This window comes from Echinops telfairi, unplaced genomic scaffold, assembly GCF_000313985.2.
Source record: "Echinops telfairi isolate 266 unplaced genomic scaffold, ASM31398v2 ScPeMD7_5592;HRSCAF=6446, whole genome shotgun sequence".
NCBI lineage: Eukaryota > Metazoa > Chordata > Mammalia > Afrosoricida > Tenrecidae > Echinops > Echinops telfairi.
Genome location: NW_022109491.1, coordinates 14,451,430 through 14,474,747, shown reverse-complemented (window position 1 = coordinate 14,474,747; position 23,318 = coordinate 14,451,430). Strand labels below are relative to the sequence as shown.

At 45.5% G+C, this 23,318-nt stretch overlaps 1 protein-coding gene across 1 annotated transcript in view; it reads right to left on the bottom strand.

Moving 5' to 3' along the window:
- Positions 1–23,318, bottom strand: part of PTPRT (protein tyrosine phosphatase receptor type T) — a 459,397-nt gene that overhangs the window by 182,087 nt on the left and 253,992 nt on the right. Inside the window, exon 7 of the mRNA XM_045295498.1 lies at positions 14,607–14,663. Within this exon, the coding sequence (XP_045151433.1) occupies positions 14,607–14,663 (57 nt within the window). The remainder of the gene's footprint in view (positions 1–14,606; positions 14,664–23,318) is intronic.

Here is a 23,318-nt window from a genome sequence, read left to right as displayed (position 1 = left end):
AAACATGCAATCAAGATGACTTCCTAATGACTGGTGGATAGAATGTGGAAGTTGGAGAAAAGAGGAAGACTCGGTAGGAATATGCCTTTGGTGGATAGAAACTAAGCTGCAGATCACATGAGAGAATTTTGCCAGACCAATGACTTCATTGCAAATGCCATTCTTCCTTGACATAACAACTATGCACATGACTTCATCAGAAGTAATACACAGGATTCAAAGTGAAAGCACCCAGGGAAAGAGAACAAGGATAAACACAATACTATCAGCCAAAACAACACCACGGGCAGGCTGTGGAGAATACCATCAATTCCTTCAGGTTGAAACTGAAGTTCATGAATTCAGAAGTTCATGAGACACAAAAGATATCCCTGAGGATATCCCACCAGAATTTAGAGATCATCTCGATAAAAAATTAGACACACTGAACACTAATTTCTGAAAAGCAGGAGAGTTAAGAGATGATACCAAGAACATCATACATGAAAAAAGCCAAAAGGCAGGAAAAAGAGAAACTATCAAAACAGATGTCAAATGAGACACTGAGGGTTGCTCTTGAACATAGAATAGTAGCTACATCAAATGGAAGAAATGTTGAAGCGAAAGAGCTCACAGAAGTAAAAGGCAGCCAGAGAAGAGAAAGGAAAGCATTGTAGTAAGAGGTGCAAATGTGGGTCACAAGACCTAAGGGAAGGAATACTCAGCATATCTCAAGCTGAAAGACTGAAGGAAAAAAAATAAAACCCTGAGTTGAAATACTGAAGGGTTTTATGGACAAAATATTGAATGACACAGTGTATTAGTCTAGGTACTTTAGAGAAATAAATCCACAGCGACTCACATATAAGAGAGTTTTATGTAAAGAAAGTGTGCATCATGAAAACATCCCAACCCAATGCTGCCCAAGCCCTCAAGTCCAACATTAACCCATTAACCCAACACCAGTCCACCAAGTCCTCCACCTCACAAAACAGAGGCAATGATGCCGACTGCAGGAGGAAAGCTGAGTCAGTGAACGAATAAGCATCTCAGCACTAGCAGGGGTCTCCACAGGCTGCTCCAGCACCCAGGGCTGCATCGGGATAGGTCCATGTGGCTTCTCCTTGGGGATGTCTTGTAGGAAGTCAATCTTGCAAGCTGAAGCAGGGAACTGCTAAGGCAGCTGCACCCTGGTGCGACCATCACAAAGCAAGAGACCAGAGAACTAGAGAGGCGAGGCTCACACCCCTTTATCCCTCCGCCTTTCAATTAGCCCCACATGTGTTTATCTGCCAGGTTGGCACAATTAACTAACTCACGCAGGAAGCATCAAACGAAGATGTAAGGAACACAGAGTCACTGTACCAAAAAGAAGGGGTGAACATTCCGCCATTTTGAGAGACTGCATTTGATCAAAATGGAATTGAGGGAAGAAGCCCAAGAGGACTGAAGGCATCGGCAAAAGCAAGGCTCCCAGAATTTTTTTTTAATTGAAATACTTAAAGAAACAGATACAGCATTGAAAGCACTCAATAGTTTATATCGAGAGATTTGGAAGACAACTAATCAAGTTTAACTGAAGAGATTCGTATTTGTACTCATTCCAAAATGGGTGACCATACGGAATATGGAAATTATCTAAGAGCATCATTCAGATCATAGGCCAGTACAATTTTGCTGAACATAGTTCAAAAGCACTTACAAGAAGCTGCCGTAAATTCAAACCTGATTGAGAAGGGGATGTGGAGTGCTGTACATAACACTGCTCCCATCAGACTGATCCTGACTGAGAGCAAGGAATACCATAATCATGTTTACTTGTGTGTCATTGACTATGCAAAGGCATTCAACGTAGGTATCACAACAATCTATGAATAACTTTGTGAAGGATGAGAATTCCAGAGTACAAAATTGTGCTCATGCAGAACCTGTATGTAGACAAAGAGACAGTCTTTTGAACACAACAAGGGACCTCTGCATGGTTTAAAATCAGGAAGGTGTGTGTCAGAGTGATTTCTTTCCCTGCTACTGACTCAGTCTGTATGACAGGGAGATATTTTAAGAGCGCGCAGAGGGATTAGAGGAAGCCTCATTAACAATCTGTGATAGCCCAACGACACAGGCTTGCTTGCTAAAAGTGAAGAGGACGTGAAACAATGCCCAATGAAGATCGAAGCCCGCAGCCTTTGGTCTGGATCACAGCTCAATGTAAAGAAGAAAAATCCTCAGACAAAGAGTTCGTCTTTCTGGGATAGCTAATCCATGTTCATAGAAGCAGCAGTGAAGGAATCAAACGGTGTCTCTTTGAGGGCTCAGGTCTGCTTGTGCCAAGCCATGGGATAGATTCGATTTCCTCATGTGTATGGGAAAGCTGGATGATAAATAAGTGAAAGTCCAATGAACCATGGACTTCCAGAACAAATCTGTTTGGGAAGGAGTACAACCAGAATGTGCCTTAGAAGTGAGGATGGAGAGAGTTTGTCTCAAGTACTTTGGACATGTTACCAGCTGGGACCCTCCCTGGAAACGGATATCAAGCTTGGTAAAGTGGAGGGTCAGCCCAAGAGAGGAAGACCCTCAATGAGATGGATTAACTGCAACACTGGGCTCAAACATAACAACAGTTGTGACTGGGCCGTGCTTCCTTCTCTTGTTCACAGGGCAGCTGCCTTGAACTGCCTCAGATACAAAAGGGCTGTGTCCAGAGTATAGCAATATTATTAACAATAATATTTAGGGCTTGTTCTAGAATCCAGGCTTCTGTTTTAATTCCTTTACATATATTCCCTCTTTTAATCAGTACCACAGCCCTGTGGAGCAAGCTATATTATTATAGTCAATTTAGAGGCGGAAAACTAAGGCCCAGAGACACAAAGCAATAGCAGGAAGTGAGAGGGCAGAGAGCTGTACTCATTCTCTTTGAGCCATGAGATTCCACTATAATATTCTGCGACCTCTACAGGGGAAGAAAAAAAATAAAAGTCAGGGATGAAATTGTCCAGCAAAGGAATCCGCTCGTCTCTCGTCAGTAGCTGGAGAAGGCAGCAGCCTGGCATTTAGGGGATCCAACGTCTTATCTTGAGCAGTCAGATGAAAAGGACTTTGCATTTTCCTTATCCCTGCTGAGTTTGTCACCTGCTACCCCACACAATTCCACTTCATAGCCACTTGCCTTTCTTAAGGCTTCCCTCCCTTGTGCACTCCCATGAACGTGCTGAATTCTAATATCTACGGGATTGATGAACATGTCAGGTGAATCTCATTATGCGGGTCAAATTACACTGCCTGTGCTCACATGATATTTAAACTTGACCTTTTTAAATGTAGGTTCCCTCCTCCTTTTCACAGCCCTTGTATATTCACCCACCGTCACCAAGCCCTTCTACCGTGAGTTTAGTTTGATTATTTAATCTCTGGGCTTTCTCAAGGGTAGCTTTCTTCATATTTCGCAACAAAAGCATCCGATGTAATTCCATAGGGGACAAGTTTTGCTCAAGTTGAGATGACAGAATTCTGCTTTATTTTCAACAGTCTCTTTTTGATCTCACTATGACTAATTTTTTTAAATTGCCGAAAACTCCCCCACACCCCAGAGCGGTGCCTTCCTCGCAAGATCGGGTTGATACTGCGGTGCTTGAGAAGGATTATTCCATCATTCTTCTAAGTGACATCACCTAGGATGTTTTTCAAGCAATAAATAAATTGCCTCAATTCATCATATGACAGTAATTGCTTTTAGCCAAGATTTATCTTAGCGTCAATGTCAAGGAGCTGGAAAACACCACAGGGATCCACGTTTTTCAAAGATAGCTCTCCCCTGGCTGTGGAATACCGTTTAATAAGTCCTGTGTTAAGTATTAAAAAAAAAGTGCACATTTCTAATATCCCAAGCTCCCTCAAGATTACCAACCCAGTCCTCAGAGGTTAGAATCGACTTCATCACAGCCTACACCACCCAAACTGTTAACTATTGCTGACAGGGGTGCGCTCTTGTTCAGCCTTAAATGGAGGTTAGCACCCTGCGAGACAGGAATAGCTTTAATGGAGTGTTTGAAAGCACGTCGGCCACTCAGATAAATAAATGGCCCCTCAAGTGCTGATTCTTCTGTTTGGTCCCATGCACTTCCAAATCCATGTCAAGGAAGGCTATCAATGCTGAGGTTGGTGGATCTCGGCTGAAAGTAGACAACACCCCAAAGATGTGGACCTGTGTCTTCTTGCCTAGGCAGAAACACTGGACACAGTATGGATGTGGGCTTTCCAGATCACGTCACTGCGATCACATGGAGCCTGTATGCAGGCAAAGAAAGAGTCATGTGAAGAGCACAGGGGACACAGCATGGTTTAAAGTCGGTCAAGGTGTGTATCGAGGTTCTGCCCACTCACTGTACTCACATCCTCTGTTTGCTGAGCAAATAATCTGAGAAGCTAGGCTCTATGAGGAAGAGCATGGCATTAGGATTGGAGGAGGACTCAACAATAACCTTTGATATACAGACGGCACAACTTTGCCGGGTGAACCTGAAGAGGTCTGAAGCATTTTCTGATAAAAACCCAAGACTGTTACAGCCTTCAGTCTGGATGATACCTCAATAGGAAGAAATGGAAAATCCTCGCAATTGGACCCCGAAGCAGCAACATGGTCAACAAAGGCAAGCCTGAAGTTGTCAAGGATTTCATCTTACTTAGATCCGAAATTGGTGCCCATGGGAGCAGCAATCAAGAAATCAGAGCATGTATTATTACATTGGGAGAATCTGGTGGAAAAAGGCTCTTTGAAAGTGTTAATAAGCAAATGCGTACATATGTCGCTTTGAGGACTAAGGTGCACCTGACCCAACCCAGGGTGTTTTCAACTGCTCATACATACATGAGAAAGCAGAGCAAGGGATATGTAAGAACAAAGAAAAACATGCATTTGAATTAAGGTGTTGGCAAAGAATAATGAGTATAGCGTGCACTGCTAACCGAATGGACAGATCTGTCTTGGAAGAAGAACACTAAGAATTCTCCTTGGAAGTAAGGAAGGTAGGAATTCATCTCAGGTGCTTAGGGCATGTTATCATGGGGACCCGTCCCTGGAGAAGGGCAATGCTTGGTGAAGCTTAGAGTGAGCAAGAAAGAGGAAGACCCTCACGGAGATGGATTGGCAGCATTGCTGCAGCAATAGGCTGGAACAGCAATGACTGGGAGGATGGTGTCAAGACTGGGCAGTGTTTCCAGCTGTTGTCTAGGGGTTGCTATGGCTCAGAACTGAAGAGCCCTAAGAATAACCGCCCTGTGAGGCTGGAAAAGCTTTCACTGACTGTTTCAAAGCACTCTGTCCACTCACACAAATGGCTCTCCCAGTGCTGATTTACTCATTCCTGGGCATCTCTAAATCCGTGCCTCCACACGGACCTTTTGTACACAACCAGCACCGTGTGGGCCAAATTCTCATTCAGTCCCATTACACATAGTATGAAGGATGGCCACAGAAAACCCTTCTGTTAACTCTTAGGCTTGCTAGAAAATTCCTGTGTTCTAAAAGGCTTCTCTTGCATCCATTTGGTATGTAGCATATGCAACATTAAAGACAGAGACATCACATTGGAGATCGTCTCCAAAAGGATACGTTGACGTTCCAACTCTCGTACCTGTGAAAGTGACCTTGTTGGGAAACAGGGCTTTCCCCTTTTGTTATGAGGTGGGTCATAACTGTAATCTCTTCTGAGTGGTGTCTTGTAAAATGGGAGTCCCACCCAGGGAGAGAGATAGACACAACATGACGACAGAGGCAGCTGCTTGTATAAGCAGCAGAGGAATGCCAAGGACTGCTAGCAGCCCCCAGAAATTAGGAGGTTAAGAAGAGTTCTTCTCTCAAAGAACCCCCGGGAGGAATTGGCATGGCCAAGACCCTAGCCATCTAGCCCCTAGGACTGTGAGAAACAAAATTTTGTGCTTAAACACTAGTCACTTTGGCAGATTCAAACCTGCCCTGGCGCTGTAGTGGGTTATGGGTTGGGCTGCTAACCACCATGTCAGCAGTTCGAATCCACCAGCCACTCCATGGGAGAAAGGTGTGGCTTTCTACTCCCATAAGCCTTTATCGTATTGGAAACCCACAGGGGCAGTTCTACTCTGTCTTCTAAGGTCATGATGAGTTGGAATCAACTCAATGGCAGAGGGTTGGGTTTGGGGTTTTGGTAATAGACACTGTTGAGACTGTTCCCTCTTGTGGCCAAGAAAAGTGTACATTATGAACACTACCAGGAGGGTAGTGAGCAATGGAATTCAGCCTGTGACTAGACTAAGATCTTAAGCTATCACTGTACAAGGCTGTGTACTGTAGCAGGGCTAGTGTGAAGCTTGTAGGCAGGGTTAGGCATCAGGTTAAATTAAGACCAGGATGTAGCTGAAGAGGGGATCAGATCTAATGGAGGGTCCAGAAGTCAAGCCCATTGTTGGTGTATCTGACAGTTTGAATCGATGGTGAGAGCTCAACTTATGTCCAGAATTATGCTTAATCTTTGGCCAAAAAATAGAAAGGAGGTGTGCTGCCATGGAATTAGACAAAGCTAAGTAACCTTCAGTGGACTAAACCCATCACTTTGGTCCCGTTAGCACCAAGGCAGACCTTGGCTACAGAAAAAGCCCTAGACATTGCCTAGTGAAGCCAGTGTGTCCAGCAAGGTGCTAATTAAGAGATGATCCCTTCTGTCTGGGAGCTCCCAACACAGTGGGAGAGAGAGGTGTGCACGCTGGACATCAAAGCTTAGCCTGATGGGGACTGACGCAGACGTGTACCAAGAGGGACAGCACAACTTGGCTTAGGCAAAACAAGATGACAACCTTGATTTCTCACCTGGTCTCCAATGGTGTGGGACAAATAGCATCTGTGAAGCCGCCCCCCCCTCTTCCCACCCACCAGCTCTCTGTGGTTCAGACTCGGCCTGCCCTGCTGCTGCTGACAAGGACGCTGAGTCAGCTCAGTGCTGACAGTGCCGGCTCTCTGTTGGCAGAAGTCTGTGTGTTGAGCCTGGAGCCCGAGGGGCTCAAAGCTGCTTAGCTGCGGAAGAGTGGAGCACCCACGGCCGGCGATGGGGATTAAGGGTTTAGTCTGAAGAGCAGATGTAAGTGAGGGGAACACACAGTCTCTATGATCCCTTTGGACTTCCTTGGGTAACCAGAGAGAGAACGTGTGGTCCTACTGAACTGCTTGGAGCTGCTATGGGGTTAAGAGCAGTGGAACCCAGGCAGCTTCGCAGTCTGTATGAAAGCTCCCTGAGAGGCAGTCTACTGGTGACCCCATCTCAGGACACAAAGGATGCATCACCCCAGCCTTGTGGATGGGGAAGGCCAAGGCTAGGGAGGGGCCAGCAGCAGATGCTAAGACTATTCAAATGGCAATGGCAGGCCCAGGGTGGAGAGAATCAGCCCCGGCAAACATGGTGACCTCACAGGGGCAACGTTGTTGTTAAGTACCATCCACTTGGTTCCGACCAATAGCGAACTCCCTACACGCAACACCAGGAGACCCTGCCCGGTCCTGCGTCATCCTCACAATTGTTTCTATGCTTCAACCCATTGCTACAGCCCTGGGGGCAGTGGGGTGGACCAAAGAGATTATCTGGATGTCAACTTTTGTCCCTAGGCTCCTTGAGGTCTGTCCACAGTTCTCAGGGGTGGACCGCACCCATCCCAGTCTCCTGGGAATAGATTCCCGTGCTGGGGAACTCTTACCCTGTTTCCCACAAAATAAGACAGTGTCTTATATTAATTTTTGCTCCCAGAGATGAGTTAGTTCTTATTTTCAGGGGATGTCTTATTGTTCCATGAAGAAGAATACGGCACACATTTATTGTTTTATTAAAAGAGAACTTGCACTTCCTGTCTGCTCCCACTGCATTATGGCCAACAGTGAGATGCGTGGCGGCGCCGCTACGGTCCACAGTCCAGAGTTACGGTAGCTTCGGGGGACATTACTTTTGGAGAGGTCTTATTTTCAGGGGGAATGCCTTATATTTCAGCGAGAGGCAAAATTGTAAGTAGATCTTATTTTCGGGGGATGTCTTACTTTCAGGGAAACAGGGTAGCACTTCTTGGAGGAAAATGCAAATGCTAACAGGCCAATGGTGAGCCCAGAGAGGAGGCGGGACCGTGCTGCTCTGTCCAGCATGCTCCTGGAAGGATAGTAAGCCTGATCTCATTCATCCCCACGGCAGAGCCGGGTGCAGTAGGGGTCGACGCTTCTCTAAGACGCTTACTCAGAAATGTAATTTAATTCTTTCCAACCGCCTCCAGCCAATTGATCCCTCAATGGGTGACTGCGTAACCCGGCCCAACAGGGCAGGCGAAGAGGAGGCGAGGGAAGGGGCTTCTCTGCCCAAAGCACCCCTTTTGCGGCTGGAGCAAGCCCCGGAGTACCTGGAGAGGAGAGCAGGGAGCGGGAGGGAGGCTGAAATCTATAGGCAGGATCAGAGTGAGGAGCCGGTAAACACGCAGCACGGAATTCAGATTAGTGCAACAGAACCCAGCAAGGGGACTCACACCAGCGGCATCGATCGCCGAGATTCCAGCCAAATCCACCGTGCCCATGTTTCCTTTCTTCTCTCCCGTGCCCCTTGGCTTGTGGAAGCAGAAACACGGAATCTCTGTGTTGCGTACTAAAAGCTCTTCTATCCCCCCTGCCCCAAAGGTGGGCTGAAGAGCAGCCCGGCTGTTAGTGAGATCACAGACCTAGAAGGAGGCCTGGAGTGCTGGCAGCAGCCACAGGCCTGGGGCACAGGCACACTGGGCACCCCAGGATAGGCTCCTGCACTTCTGGTCCTGGGTCCCGGTGGCCCTGTAAATGCAGTGAGGCTGGGCCCAGCAGATCCCAAGGCTGCTGCCAATCACCCTCCTTTCATGTCAAGCTTGGCAGGTGGCATTGCTTCCAGGTCCAACAGTGACTTGAAACCCAGTGCTGAGCGCCTCACTGGCAGATCAATACAGTGGCAGGTGAACAAGGGTGAGTGGGTGTCCCATGGATGGCTGGAAAGACAGTCTGGATGGACCATGCCCAGCACGTCTCCTAGAGTGTTCATTAGCTGCTCCGGTTTGAGTGCATTACGCACGTGTCTGGGGGAATGAGTAGTTTGCAGGCTGGCCACAGGGGTGCTGTCGCTAGTGTCATGGAGTTGGTTACCCCCCATCGCGACCCTTCGTACAACAGAACCGGACACCTCACGGCCTGCGCCACCCTTACAGCTGTTCCTAAGCCTGAGCCCGGGGTTGCGCCCACGGTGTCAATCCCTCCCATTGAGGGCCTTTCTCTTATTCACTGCCCCTCGACTTTACCAAGCCGAGGTCCTCCTGCAGGCACTGGCCTCTCCGCAGGGGTGTCTGGGTTGACCGCAATGATGGGTTGACTGACATCAAACAGGTTCGTGGTGTTCAGGCTGAGCCTCTCTCCCAGAACGGCTCCCCTGTTCTTACATCATCGTCCCGTCTGACATATGGTGCAACCCCCTAAGGGTCTGCAGGGTCCACGGTGTGAGCCCAAGAGAGGGTGCCAGTTACCCACACAGACTTGCTCTGTTCTTTCTATGTGGGTTCCTGGGATGGTTTCTTTAGAGGATATTGTAAAGCAGCTCAGTGAGTGCATTATGGCCTGAGTCTGAGAATGTAACCACGGAGAGTTTGACCAGGAGGTTTCCCAGGGAAGAAGGGGAGAGGGAGAGGGAAAGGGAAAAGGAAGAGAGAGGAGTTTTAGTGGCACTGCTCAAACCAAGAACTTGCTGGCTTTCTATTTTCTCCACTAATGCTTGCCAGAGTTAGGCCTGGCAGTATAGGAGCCCATCCTCATTATTTAATAGAAGAAGAAATTGAGGCTCAGAGAACTGACAATGGCCAGGCCCAAGGCTGCATCACCAGGTCTACCTTGGGGTCTTGCCAAAAGCAAGCTGATGGACTGATGTCTGGTGATCCCATCTGTCCTCCAGACTGGACCTGGTTGGTCTCCTATTGGGCCTAGAGGTGCAGACTTCCTTCTTAAGATTACACAAGGGAGGCCTGGGGTAGACCAGTCCCCTCTGGGGAAATGTTAACTAATCAAATATTCACTAATGCTTCCAATCAAGCCCCTATAAAATGATGCCCAATATATTCATAAGAGGATATTATCTTAGTGGAAGTGTTGCTGGCCTCTGTCTAGTAGATGCCAGCAGTACCTTACCCCCATTGATGGCAACAAAATACATCTCCAGACATTGCTAAGTGTCCTCTGTGGGAAAAACAGAATAACCAACCCTGAGGACTTACTGAGCCTTTTCTTCTCTGCACAGATATATTCTGTTCACCAATAGTGAGTATGATGATCAAAACGTTTTTTTAAGCTCTAGACCCACAGTTTAAAATGATAGCCACATGTGATTATTGAGTACCTGGAGTGTGGCTAGTTAATAAATGCTTTCTATTAATTTACTTTTTAAAACAAAGCACTATAAAATGTATTTTCTTGTTGAACACAATTTTTCCCTTTAGGATTCTATTTCATTGCAATCATTCGCATGTAATGTCATTCCAACTGAGATATGGCATTCAGTATAAAATACCACATCTCACGGACTTAGTACAAAAATGGAGCATCGAGTATATTTGATTTCTAATCAGTTAATATTGATTGCATGTCCAAATGATAATACTTAGGCTATATGGGGTTAAAGAAAATAAACTGAAAAAGCAAACACACTACTATCAAGTTGATTCCAACTCATGGCGACCCTAAAGGACAGGTAGAATTACCCCTGTGGGTTTCCAAGACTGTAACTCTTTACTGAAATAGAAAGCCTCATTTTTCTCCCATGGAGTGGCTGGTGGTTTCGAACTGCTGACCTTGTTTTACACAGTCCAATAATCAGTATGCCACAAGGGCTGTTACAATTCCGTCCGCATGTCTGATTTTACTCTGGAAAGGGGACTAGGGGATTTTGAATTACATCATGCAGTTCGCATTCTACTTCTATTGGACAATGCTGTGCTAGAGTTTCTTCAGGGGTGATTTTGCCACTTGGGACATTTGGAAATGTCTGGAGTTTATATAGGGTCACTATGAGTTGGAATCAACTCAAGTGAGTTTATTGGTTTGTTTTGGAATTATGTTTGGGGGTCACAACTGGGGGACAAGGGACCAGAGGTAGCGGCTGAGGATGCTGTTAACCATCCACAAAGCAAACGATAGCCTTCCACAACAACAGAGTCTCCAATTCATAGGGCGAATGGCGCTGAGACTGAGAAACTGCGGTCTAGAGCCTGAAGGGAATGCTAATACAGAACTAGCTGGCGTGAGCGCTAGACCAAGAAGCTGGAGCTTGTTATGACCCTTAACTCTCCCCAGGAAGGATGGCCATGGGCAGTCATTTGCAGCCCTTCTCTCAAAGAGAACATGAGGCTCAGAGCAGAGGATGGTCTGCCCAGGACCCCTCGGCCAGGAAGCAGCAGAGCGCAGAGCTAAACTTGATTGTAGTGCCCCTATGCGCGGCAGTTCCCGCTACAGATCTCTGAGTCAGTGCTGATGGGAGCAGAGGATGTCTGTGCTTACAGCCTAAGATTCCCATCACTCAGAGCCAGGCAGTTATTATTTACATCAGCCATTATTGCTCCCAGGGGACAAGCATTAACAAAAAACACCCTTTGAAAGGGACGGCCTGCACGTGCAGAGGCATTCACAGGCACCTCACCCATCAAAGGAGGCAGAGGAGCATGTAGAAATAAATGAAACACAATGAAATAAACCTGTCAGAGGAGGAACATTCAGACGCCTCGGAAGGCAAGAGGTAAGAACAAATGGGCCTGATATGAGATTGGCTCTGTTTAAAGAAAACATTATCTGACTGCTCGACTTCAATAGAACCTGGAGAACAATGGCCTGCCAGAAACGGACCTGCTCACACAGACTCCCAATAAATTGGCCGTGGGCACAGCGGGGAGAGTCACTTTCCTCTGGATGTCACTGGCAGTCCATCGACAGTTGCCACCTGCCTTGGAGAAGGGTGAGGCTGGTGAGTCTGTGACAGGGTGGGCCAGGAGCTGGCACTTGGCAAAGACTTACGAAGCACTGATGATTAGGCAAGGTAGTGTCTAAGAGGATAGAATCCTATGTTTAACACAACTCTGGGGGTATAGTAGTTATAAGGTGTGTGAATTCAGTAGTTCGAAACCACTAGCCACTCCTGGGGGAGAGAGACGATGTCCCCTCCCTAAATAAGTACCCTCCGGCATATCCCCAGGAGGTTATGCATCTCTGGGGTACCACAAGTCAATGGCTGGCTGACTGGTGGTAGAAAAGGTTGGCCCCCAAGCTTTGAGGTGCAGTTTCTGCTCCAGAGGCAACTCATGGGCTCAGGGGAAAGCTATTTGTCTACCTTGCTTCCCTGCCCTGCCCTCCTTCCTCATTCTTTTCCCTGAGGACATGCTCAATGAAGCATTTGCCCTGGAGACCCGCCATCTCAGGCTCTGTAGCCAGGGGCCCTACCTAAGATAGTCATAACAGCGATGTGTTGTAGTTTGGAAAGTGAGTGGCCTGTGTGGGCTGAGAAGATGCTAGAAGGCTAGATTCAGGTCACCACTGTCTGCTGAATCCCCTTTCCCCAACGGAATCCTGACCAGTCAGGGCCCAGCAGAGAAGAGGCCGTGGTCTGGGCCCCTGGTCTTGAGAGGGCTGGCACTTGAAAATTTGGCATCTTCAAGTAAGGTCCCAGTGACCAGGAAGGCCCTAGTCCTGTGCTCTCTAGATTAACAGGTTGGTTTTTTTAAAAAATCATTTTATTGGGGGCTCGTATAACTCTTATCACAATCCATACATCTATCCATTGTGTCAAGCACACTTGTACATTTATTACCATTATCATTTTCAAAACATTTTCTTTCTACTTGAGCCCTTGGTATCAGCTCCTCATTTTCCCTCCCTCCCCCACCATTCCTCCTCATGAACCCTTGATAACTTATAAATTATTATTTTTTTTCATGTCTTACACTAACTGATGTCTGCCTTCACCCACTTTTCTGTTGTCCATCCCCCTAGGAGGGGATTATAGGTAGATCATTGTGAATGGTTCCCCTTATCTCCCCCCAACTTCCCATTCCCCTCGTGGTATGGCTACTCTCAATATTGGTCCTGAGGGGGTGATCTGTCCTGGATTCCAACAGGGTTTCTTTAGACCCAAGTAAGTGATAGGCACTGTGGTGGTTACATAATCGGTGTCAACTTGAGACTATTAGGAGCGAAGGGGTGGAGCCTAGTCTGTCAATCAGATTGCAGTTTGATGACTTCATTTGGAGTCATGAAGGAGATAAATATCTCACTGGAGGCCATATACACACACACTCTCTACTCCTCTCCCTGTGAGAAATTCCTGCTGACAAGTCACATGGAGCTATGCTGATGGCAGCCAGAATCTTGGAGCTGGAGGACTCACGTGGAGACCTGCACTGGCACTAAAAATGCTTCTACTGCCACTGGATCCACAAGACTTTCCACTACTGGCCTGTGATCTTCTTGCACTCAGCATCATTGCATGTGTTATGTGAGTCTGAAGAGGAATTTATACACTGTATCAGATATATGAACTAATATCAGACTTATGGACTTAATCTGGTTTAGGCTGGGGAGTTTTCTTATTGTACAATTACTCTCTGATATACTCTCTGATGTAAAGTTCTCCATTACACACATTACACACACTGTTCGACAAAATGGATGTATGTATGAATTGTGATAAGAGCTGTAAGAGCCCCCAATTTAAAAAAAAAAAAAAGAGTGTCTATGAATTTGTTTCTCTAGTCTACCCAGACTGACGCAGGCATTGACTTCTGACAGGGCTGGCTCTGCACCTGTGCATGACTACAGACAGCTGCAGGAGATGAGATGATGCATCTGCAGTATGCTCTAGAAAAGGGCTGGTGTGCATGCAACATGTGCTGCCTCTAGGCGAGGCACCCCACCCCCCAAGCCACTTTCACATTCATGACCTTGCTGCAGCTCAGAACACACTGGATCCACCCCCCACCCCCACACAGGACTTAGGGGTACAGGGTCTGCTGTGAAAATGGTGCCCTTAAGAGGCAAGCATTTTTCGTCCTATTTAGCAGGCAGGAAAATCGGGGCTCATCCAGTTTAAGGGACTTATCTATGGCCCATGGCAGACCTGAGATCATCTGGTCATTTGCTCAGCTCTCACGTGTTGGGCCAACTTCATTCCCAACCCCTGATCACAGCTTCATTGTCACTGGACCCGCCCTTAGCCCCCGAATGTCTTCTTTGAACACTGCACATCTCTCCTTAGTAACACTTCTCAAAGAGGTGGTTGCACAATTGTTTGGGTAGCTCTTTAACGAATGGCTCCTTCCTCTCCTGGAAAGATGGAGGAGTATGCTTGCTTTTGGTCATCACTGGCTCCTTCAGTGCCCAGCATGTGGTAGCCAGTGCTGAGTAAGCATCAGTAGGAGGGAGAGATGGCTGGCTGGCTGGATAGATATGTGAGTAGATGGCTGGGTGAATGGGTGGGTGGTGGGATAGAGGGACTGCATTCCTCGCTGGTGCACTTGGCCTGGAGGACCTGCTGAGCATGGGTCACTCTCCTCCCCCCTCCCACCCGCCTGGTGATCACCTGTGGTGAGGAGGCAGAGTGGAGTCCCCGGGGTCACCTGGGCGCTGCCCATTGGTTCTGACCACAAGGAAGCCAGTCCCCAGGCAGCATGCAGAAGAGAAGGAGAGAGAGAGAAACATACATGAACACGTGTGGCACAGTGAACAAAACTACAGTTTCTTGTGGCTCTGAAGAGCACACACTCAATAGCAAAAGAATATCATCATCTCACAAAACAGGGCCGGAAATAGACTTCATTTTTTAAAAAAAGGAACAAGAGTAAGAGTCACCATTTATCAAGCACCCATGCCATGCCACGTGCTATGCCGGGTGCCTCCCTGACAGTGTTCCTAAGACTTAGAACAACCCCCTGAAAGGTCAGCATTGTAATAAATGAACCTGTTCTCTTTCCACCCAAACGTCCTCTCCCCCAGTCTTCTCCCTTTTTAGTAAGTGGTACTTGCTCAGCCCAGAAAACCTGAGTGTCATCTTTTCGTCTTCTGCTTTCCTGACTTCCCGCTTTTAATCAATCACCATGCCTTATGAATTCTACCCTTGGAAAATTCCTGGAGCTGCTGGCCACCACCACTCTCCTCCCCACTCCAGTTTCCTTATCAAATACTTCACTTGGATTTTTTAAAAGCAGCTCCTTATCTGGTCTCCTGGCCATAGTCTTGCTACCTTCTAATCCCTTAGCTGAGATGGATCAGGACCCCCCCACCCCCTGCACCACCTGTCCATTGCTCTCATCGTAACCTTCCAACCACTCAGGCCATCTCACAAGCCTTCAATGATGAGTTTGCTGCCTGCCTGATCGCTCCCTTCCTCACCACCACTCCCGATACTTTTCCCCAAGAAATGACTTTCTATTATGTATAGTGCACCCCCCCACCCCCCCGAGCCTCCAGTCTTCTTGTCTATAGACTAGTGGCTTTGCACAAAATATACTTCCTTCCCATATCTTCACCTGGCTGACAGTTAAGAAGGCTTTTTAGTGTCCCACCAAGTTTGGGGCAGATGCCCCTCCTCTGTCTTCCCATTACACTTGAGTCTCATTGTTATGGCCTCACAAGCAGCCTCCTCTGTCTTCCCATTACACTTGAGTCTCATTGTTATGGCCTCACAAGCAGCCTCCTCTGTCTTCCCATTACACTTGAGTCTCATTGTAATGCCTCACAAGCGGCCTCCTCTGTCTTCCCATTACACTTGAGTCTCATTGTAATGCCTCACAAGCGGCCTCCTCTGTCTTCCCATTACACTTGAGTCTCATTGTAATGCCTCACAAGCGGCTGTCTTCCCCTCAGTTCTGTCATCTCCTTCAGGGAAGAGACTGAATTGCTCATCGATGCAGTGTTGTGTGGCTTTTGTACCTGGCATCTAGCAAGCACTCGGTGAATTTTTGTTGAAAAACAAGGGTGAATGAAGGAAGAAATAGTGAATTTGAGAACAGGCACAACTTGCTCAAGGTCTCAGAATGACAACCTGGTAAGGCAGTAGCCAAGCTCTGCCTGAATGTAATGCTCCCGCCCCTTCTCACCCAGCACCTGCCCCTCTTTAAAAAATGGCACCAAAGGCCAGGGGCTGTCATTTCTGAGGGATGCACATTTCACTAGCAAAATGGTAGAAAGTTCTCCTGAAAAGTGAATAGAGGCAGGGCATTCCACATCAACTGATAAACGGGAAGTGCATCATTTCCAGAATTAAAACAAATGGTAAGGGGGATCAATGGTTTTGATATACTATAAAATGGGGCCACCAGTCAAGTAATCATAACACCTCCACCTTTAACCTCTGGAGGGTAGGAGGGGGTGTTTCTATATTCAAAGCACTTCTTAAGTCAGTGGTCAGCAAACTAGGGCCACATTCGTTCCCCATCCCTCCCCACAGATACTTGTTTTGACTCCATGACAGTTTTGGGGTTTTTTTGCCTTTTACCAAAATGTTGGCCACAAGGTAGGAATGTGTTTTGCATCTTTTTAATGGTTGGAAAAATCATCCAAAGAATGTATCATGAATGTGAAAATTATATACAGTTCTAAGGTCAGTGTCCATACATTGCGTTGTATTGGACTCGTTCTTAGAGGTATCTATGGCTGCTCTTGTGACACGGTGCCAAAGTTGAGCAGTTGAGGCAGAGACCAGATGGCCGACAAAGCCGACCACATTTACTACTGAGCCCTCTACAGAAAGTGGTTGCAAACCCCTGTTCTGAGTGGCTACTTTTGTTCATCCTTTCAAACGTGGGGTCAGGCAAGACCAAGACTGTTGGACGCACAAGTGAGAGAAAAAGAACTAGACGGTTTGCGAAGACACAACATGCCTCTGTTTCCTTCTGGCCCATCTGGCAGCCTCCTAACTGGTCCTCCTGTCTGCAGCCTGGTCACTGCCTCCGTCGCCCTTCTCCCTTTCTGAAAAAGGAAGTTTGCTCATGCTTCCCCCCAAGACTCCTCCTGTCTCAGGATGATGGCCAAACTCACTTAACCAGGACAGCCTGTGCCGTCCCATTGATGCTGGTCCATGGCCACCCACTCATGTGACATAGAACTGGGTTTCACAGGGTTTTTAATGGATGCTCTTTGGGATGCAGATGGCTGGGTTTTTCTTCAGAGGCTCCCTGGGGTGGACTCAAATGGACAAACTTTTGGTTAACAGCCCAGTATGTTAATCAGTGGTCCCACGTAGGCATCTGTCTTACTCTATACCATGGGAGCTACAGAATCCTAGGATTTGCTTGCTACTTCAGCTTTGCCTTTGACCAGACAGGCGTAGCTTCATCTGGGATACATTGGCAGGCTTGTTCCCCCTTCAAGTTCTGGGGCGTCCTCTTTCATTTTCAAAGACATGCACATGGTACCGCTTCCTTGACTTGGAAGATGTTCAATACCTTACTCCCCAATGCCATTCAACATGATTATTGTTACTCTCAAGCCTCAGGGCCTAAGTGAGCCAAGAAAGGGGACCCTAAATTAATTTAAGTTTCCCTTCTCTGTGAGTCCACGGATTCCTGAATTTACCTTTAGCACAGCCCTTATTATATTGCATTGATATAATGCATCAATTGTTTGGCTCTCCCATTCACTACAACTTGGTGAGGGCTTAGTATAAGCTAGGCATTGCACTAAGCCCTTTGTATGTATTAGCTCATTCGATTCCTGCATGAGACATGAAGCCAGTGGTCTTATTATTTTTTTTGGACTTGGGGAGATGCCCCTTAATACCTCCCTCCCCTTGGATCAAAGTTGTCCAAATCCATAGGAAATGTTCTTAACCTCTAGGGCCAGATATTAAGAGTAAGTTGACCCAGTAAATGTTTACTGAGAACTAAATGAATAAATAAAGCTCTGGTTCAGAAATTTCTACTTATTAGCTATGCCAAATGTGGAAAATTGCACACATACATTTTATTCCATTTCTCCATCTATAAATTAGAGATAATAATGTCTAATGTTTTATAAAGATTAAATGGAAAACACTTGTGGCTTAATTTTGTTGGCAGGGTCAGAGAAGATGCCTCCCATCATACCCTCAGGGCTATATTTCATGTCTACTTAGCAGTCCAGTGTGGATACCAGGCAGAGGAGCAAAGGGATGGCTGGATGGGGGCAGAGGAGGTGACGTTTTTCCAGCGGTGGAGCAGCAAAGGGGAAGTGATGGATCCCAGAGCACAATAAGGCCCAAAACAAACTCAAAACTCACTGTCATTGAGTTAATGTGGATTCATAGAGACCTTACAAGACAGGGTAGAACTGCTCCTGGGAGTTTCTGAGTCTGTAACTCTTTACAGGAGTAGACATCTCTAGCTTACTCCCTCGGAGTGGCTGGTGGTTTCAAACTGCTGACCTTTTACACCTTGTAACGACCCCATATGTGGGGTCCTTTGAGGCCACATATATTCTAAAACAACAAGGAACCCTGATGGTATTAAGTTACCATAGATTCGGACATTTATTTGTTGTTGCAGCAAAGCCTATCCTATCCTGGCTAATTTAGCAGGGTGAAAGTAGAGAACTCTTGTATTGTTCCCTAGCACTTGGTCCTCTACCAGATGGACTCTCTGATAGAGAACTCACGACCCCGTATTCACAATCTCAGTGCCCTGTTCAGCATATTTATGATTATTGGCCATCAGCGAAAACTTTGAGAACATGCACAACAGGTCCAAATGCAGAGTGCCTCAGACTTCCTTTTAGACTTTCCCAGTTCTAAAGCAATTGGTGTTGAGTGCAGACAGGTACTAATGGGTTAAAGATAGCACTGGAGCAGACAACCTTGATGATAAATTACTGTCTTAGTTTATCAGCTTCCGTATGTTCTGGAATAGTAGAGAATCGAAGACTCCCTGAGCCACCTCACCTTCTGCTCCCATATCCCAAGACTTAAGCTTAGACACTTGGCTGGAAAAGAGTCAAAGGTTTATCATACTCTAAGGATGTTGTTATCAATCATTACTAGAGATGGGTCATAGGAAGGCATTAATAAACAGAAGACTAGGAGCCCTAAGCGACCCATGGATGTTCATTCAGCTTTTCATATTGACAAGATTCAAGATGGTACCATAAAAATAATATGAGTTTTGGAGTCAGATCTGAGATATGACTTTGAAGGACATTCAACTCTTTGTTTAACCTTCCTGAGTGTATACACTTACTTCTCCCTATCTCATTATCTGACATATTGCATTTCCAATAGTTATAAAATCCATCTGTTTTGTACATTGACAATTTACATCTGGCAGGAATGAACCTGAGGTGCTAGGTGAGAATAACACTGGCTGTGATAGTTAACATTAACTGTCACCTTGGCTGGCCATGATTCTTAGTGAGTCGACAGTTATGTAATGATGCAATTTAGCACTTTTTTGTGTCTTAACGATTTGTTTAAATGATACTATTCTGTACCTATCCTTTTGAAGCAAGTACTTTTATCACCGATCACACATTTTATTCATTCAATCATATTAAAAAGAGTTGTGCAATTATCATCCCAATCAATTTCTGTACATTATCTTCCCGTATTCATTATTATTAGCTCCTCATTTCCCCCTAACCTCCTGGGCATGCTCATAGATAATTATTAATCTAGTTACTGTCTCTATAGATTTATTTATCCTGGATTTTCGGAAATTGTACAAAACACAAAAAGGTAGCAAACAAATAAAACCCCTCAAACAATGACAAAACACAAGAGAGTGAAACCTCAATCGAAAATCAAGGAGGAAATATTAAAAATGGAAAAACCATTAAATGGGTCAAAAGGGAGATGAAATTATAAGGTATGGAATTTTAACCTAACTGCATCTGCCACAATTTTACAACGCTCACAGTCTGACAGATAACAAGGCTATTCACATCCCCGGACAATGGAGAAGAGTGGATTCACCAGAGGCTTAATCCATGTGAAAACCTTGCAAATGGGTTTTGGATTTTTACTGTCACCCAAAGCCTTCTGCAAACTTAATGTTCACAATTTAAGCTCTGATATGGTTCCCTCTTTCGGGTTTGTATTTTACTGTTTGCAATCCTTGGATCACAGTGGCTGGGTGGTGTGCTTCCTCCATGTGAACTTAGTTGACACTTCACTTAAATGGCTGCTTATTTTAAGACAAGCCTTTAGGACCATGGATACTATTTTTTCTGATAGTTGGACACCATCTAGTTTCTTCACTATACTTTTCTAGCACCCATATCTTTAGTGATCTTTTTACGAGGTCATATGTCATAAGAACTGATTGTTCTTAGATTTGGGGTAGAATTAAGTGCAAGTCACAAATCCATTCATATATCTATGGTTTATATGTCTCTGGTTCACTTTAGAGACATCATCATCAATTTAACCAATGTAGTAGAATTAAAAACATTGTTAGGAAATGAAATTGTAAGACAAGGTTGGCTTTTCTGACTGAAATACCTGGATTGTTGACTTGAACAGGCTATTTACAAGAACAATGGACATTGATGATACGGTGAAACTTTCAATAGCACTTCTTCACAAAGACAGAACCATGCCTACCAGACTAGTACATGTCATAAGAAAGGAACCAACCAATCAACCAAACCCATTGCCATTGACTCCATTCTAATTCATGGCATCCCTATAGGGCAAGGTAGAACTGCCTGTGTGTGTCAAATACTGGAACTCTTTGCAGGAGTAGAAAGCCTCATCTCTCTCTCACAGAGAAGCTGGTGGTTTTGAGCTGATGACCTTGCAGATTGCAGCCTGTGGTAGTTACATAATCTGGTGTCAATTTGGGACTTGAGAGGATTAAGAGTGGAGTCTAGTCTGTCAATCAGGTCATGGCCAATAAGGTTTCTGTGTGGACATGGCCTTCTCCTGAGGATTCTGAGAATTCCGCTATTCCTCCTTGGAGGAAGACACACTTTCTCTGCTCACTCCCTGTGAGACATTTCTAAAGAGAAGCCACATGAAGCTACCCTGAGGCAGTCAGAATTTCAGAGCTGAAGGAACCACGTGGAGACCCCTGCCAGTGCTGAGATACTTACAACGCCACTGGATCCACAAAACTTCCAACCCACTGGCCTGTGATCTTCTTGCATTCGGCATCATTACATGTGTTTTGTGAGTCTGAAGAGGACTTTGTAGATTGGTATCTGACATATGGGCTAATATTGGACTTATGGACTTGATCTGCACTGGGCTGGGATGTTTTCTCAATATCCAATTGGTCTTGCATATAAAGCTCTTTCTCATACACATATGAGTGTCTCTATGAATTTGTTTCTCTAGTCTACCAAGAATGACACACAGCCCAACTTATAACTACCATGCCACCAGGGCTTCCATCAGAAAGCAAGGAAGGCATTAAAATAGTAAATACAAGCTAGTCCTGGGCTATTACTCATTGGGCTTCCTCAAAGCACGATAGCTAAACCAAAGTTCAACAACCACCAATTCCATGACCTTGAGATAGCAGTCATCAGATTATTCTCACAATAGGGCATTTCAGCTTTAAATCCAAGGGAGTATGTCAGTTCCCCAAATCTGCTATAAATCTGCTCTGTTTGAGGTAAAGCTCAGTTCATTTAGTGGGGTTTCCACATTGACTATTTCTATTGTGGCCTATTAAGGATGCTGTGCACCTCCTAAAAGACAGAGTCTAAAGTCTCAACTGTCTGTAGCACATAGCCTGGGTGTGTTAATCACTCTTGTAGGTTTATCTGTTAACTTGGGGTGACCTTAGCATAATGTTGTTTGGTAACAACTTAATGGTCTCACCTTCTTCCTGCATCTTGAGAAGGTGACCCCACCTGAGATGAGGTCTCCTCTGTTGAAGTGGTCTTTATGATGTACACATAAAGGGGATGATTTATGATTCCTGGGCACTAGGCGACTCTCTACCTCATTGTTCAAGAGACTGGATTAGAAAATCTGAGAGAAGAAACCGACCTTGGCCATGGTAGCTATTCTTACAGTAGTGGACACATACAATATTTGTCCTTTTGACTAACTTCACTCAACATAATGGTTTCCAGGTGGATTCATGTCTAAGGGTGTTTCATGGTTTCATCCACCTTTTTTAAGGATGCATAGTATTTCACTGTGTGTACATACCAGGGTTTCTTTACCCATTCTACTGACGAGCATTTGTGTTGCTTCCAGCTTCTCGTTATTGTGAACTGTGCTGCAACGAACATGGGAGAGTTTATGTCTGGTTGGGTTCTGTCTCTTACTGCTTGGGGGTACATTCCCAGCAGAGATATTGCTGGGTCGTATAGTATTTCTAAGCCTGCTTGTTTTAGGTAGTGGATATCCCTTACCACAATGATTGGACATGGTCACAAGCCCACTTGTAGTGTGTAAGATTTCAAATATCTCTGCACCATTTCCAGCATTCGTAGTCTGTTTTCTGTATTTTTTTGTTTTGGATTGGGCTAGTATTGTGAGTATAAAGCCCTTGTTATTTTCATTTGCATCTTCCAGCTGGCTAGTGATCATGAGCATTTCCTCGTGTCTGTTAACGATTTGCATGTTGTCTTTTGTCTCCTCATGCTGTTTGCTCACCTTTAATTGGATTATTATTTTTTCGTATTCTGAGGTGTTGCATAACTCGATAGATTTGGGGGGTTAGCCCCTTTTCTGTTGTGTCATTGCTAAAGATTTTTCCCAATATGTGAGCAACCATTTTACTCCTTTGTTTGAGTCTTTCGATGTGCATAAGCGTTTCATTTTTAATAGGCCACCATCGTCTATTTTGTCTTCCACGGTGTGTTCTTCCTTTATTATATTTTGTAGTCTGTTTATGACCTGCCCTGAGCCCTTCAGTTTGTTCCAATTTTTTAACTGATAGCTCTGGGCTTTACATTAGGGTCTTGCTTCCGGTGAGCTCCTGTTTCATTCTTCTGCAGACGGAGATCTAATTTTTCCAGCACTATTTATGGGAAGGGTGTCCCTGTCTCATTGAATGCTTTGTGGGGTCTCCGCCTGGTTTCAGTTTCAAGGTCATGCTTGCTTCATAGAATGAGTTTGGGAGTTTCCTGTCCAGTTCTATATTCCAGAAGTGTTTTTATAGAATTGGTGACAGCTCTTCACTGAATACTTAGTAGAATTCCTCTGGGATGCCGTCTGGTCCTGGACTTTTCTTGGTTGGAGGTTTCTTGAAGATCTTCCTTATTTTGGCTTTTGTTACGCGTTCTTGTTTTCTACATCTGTCTGCATAGATTTAGATGGGTGGTGTATTTCTAGATAGTTTCCATTTCTTCTAGATCATCAAACTAG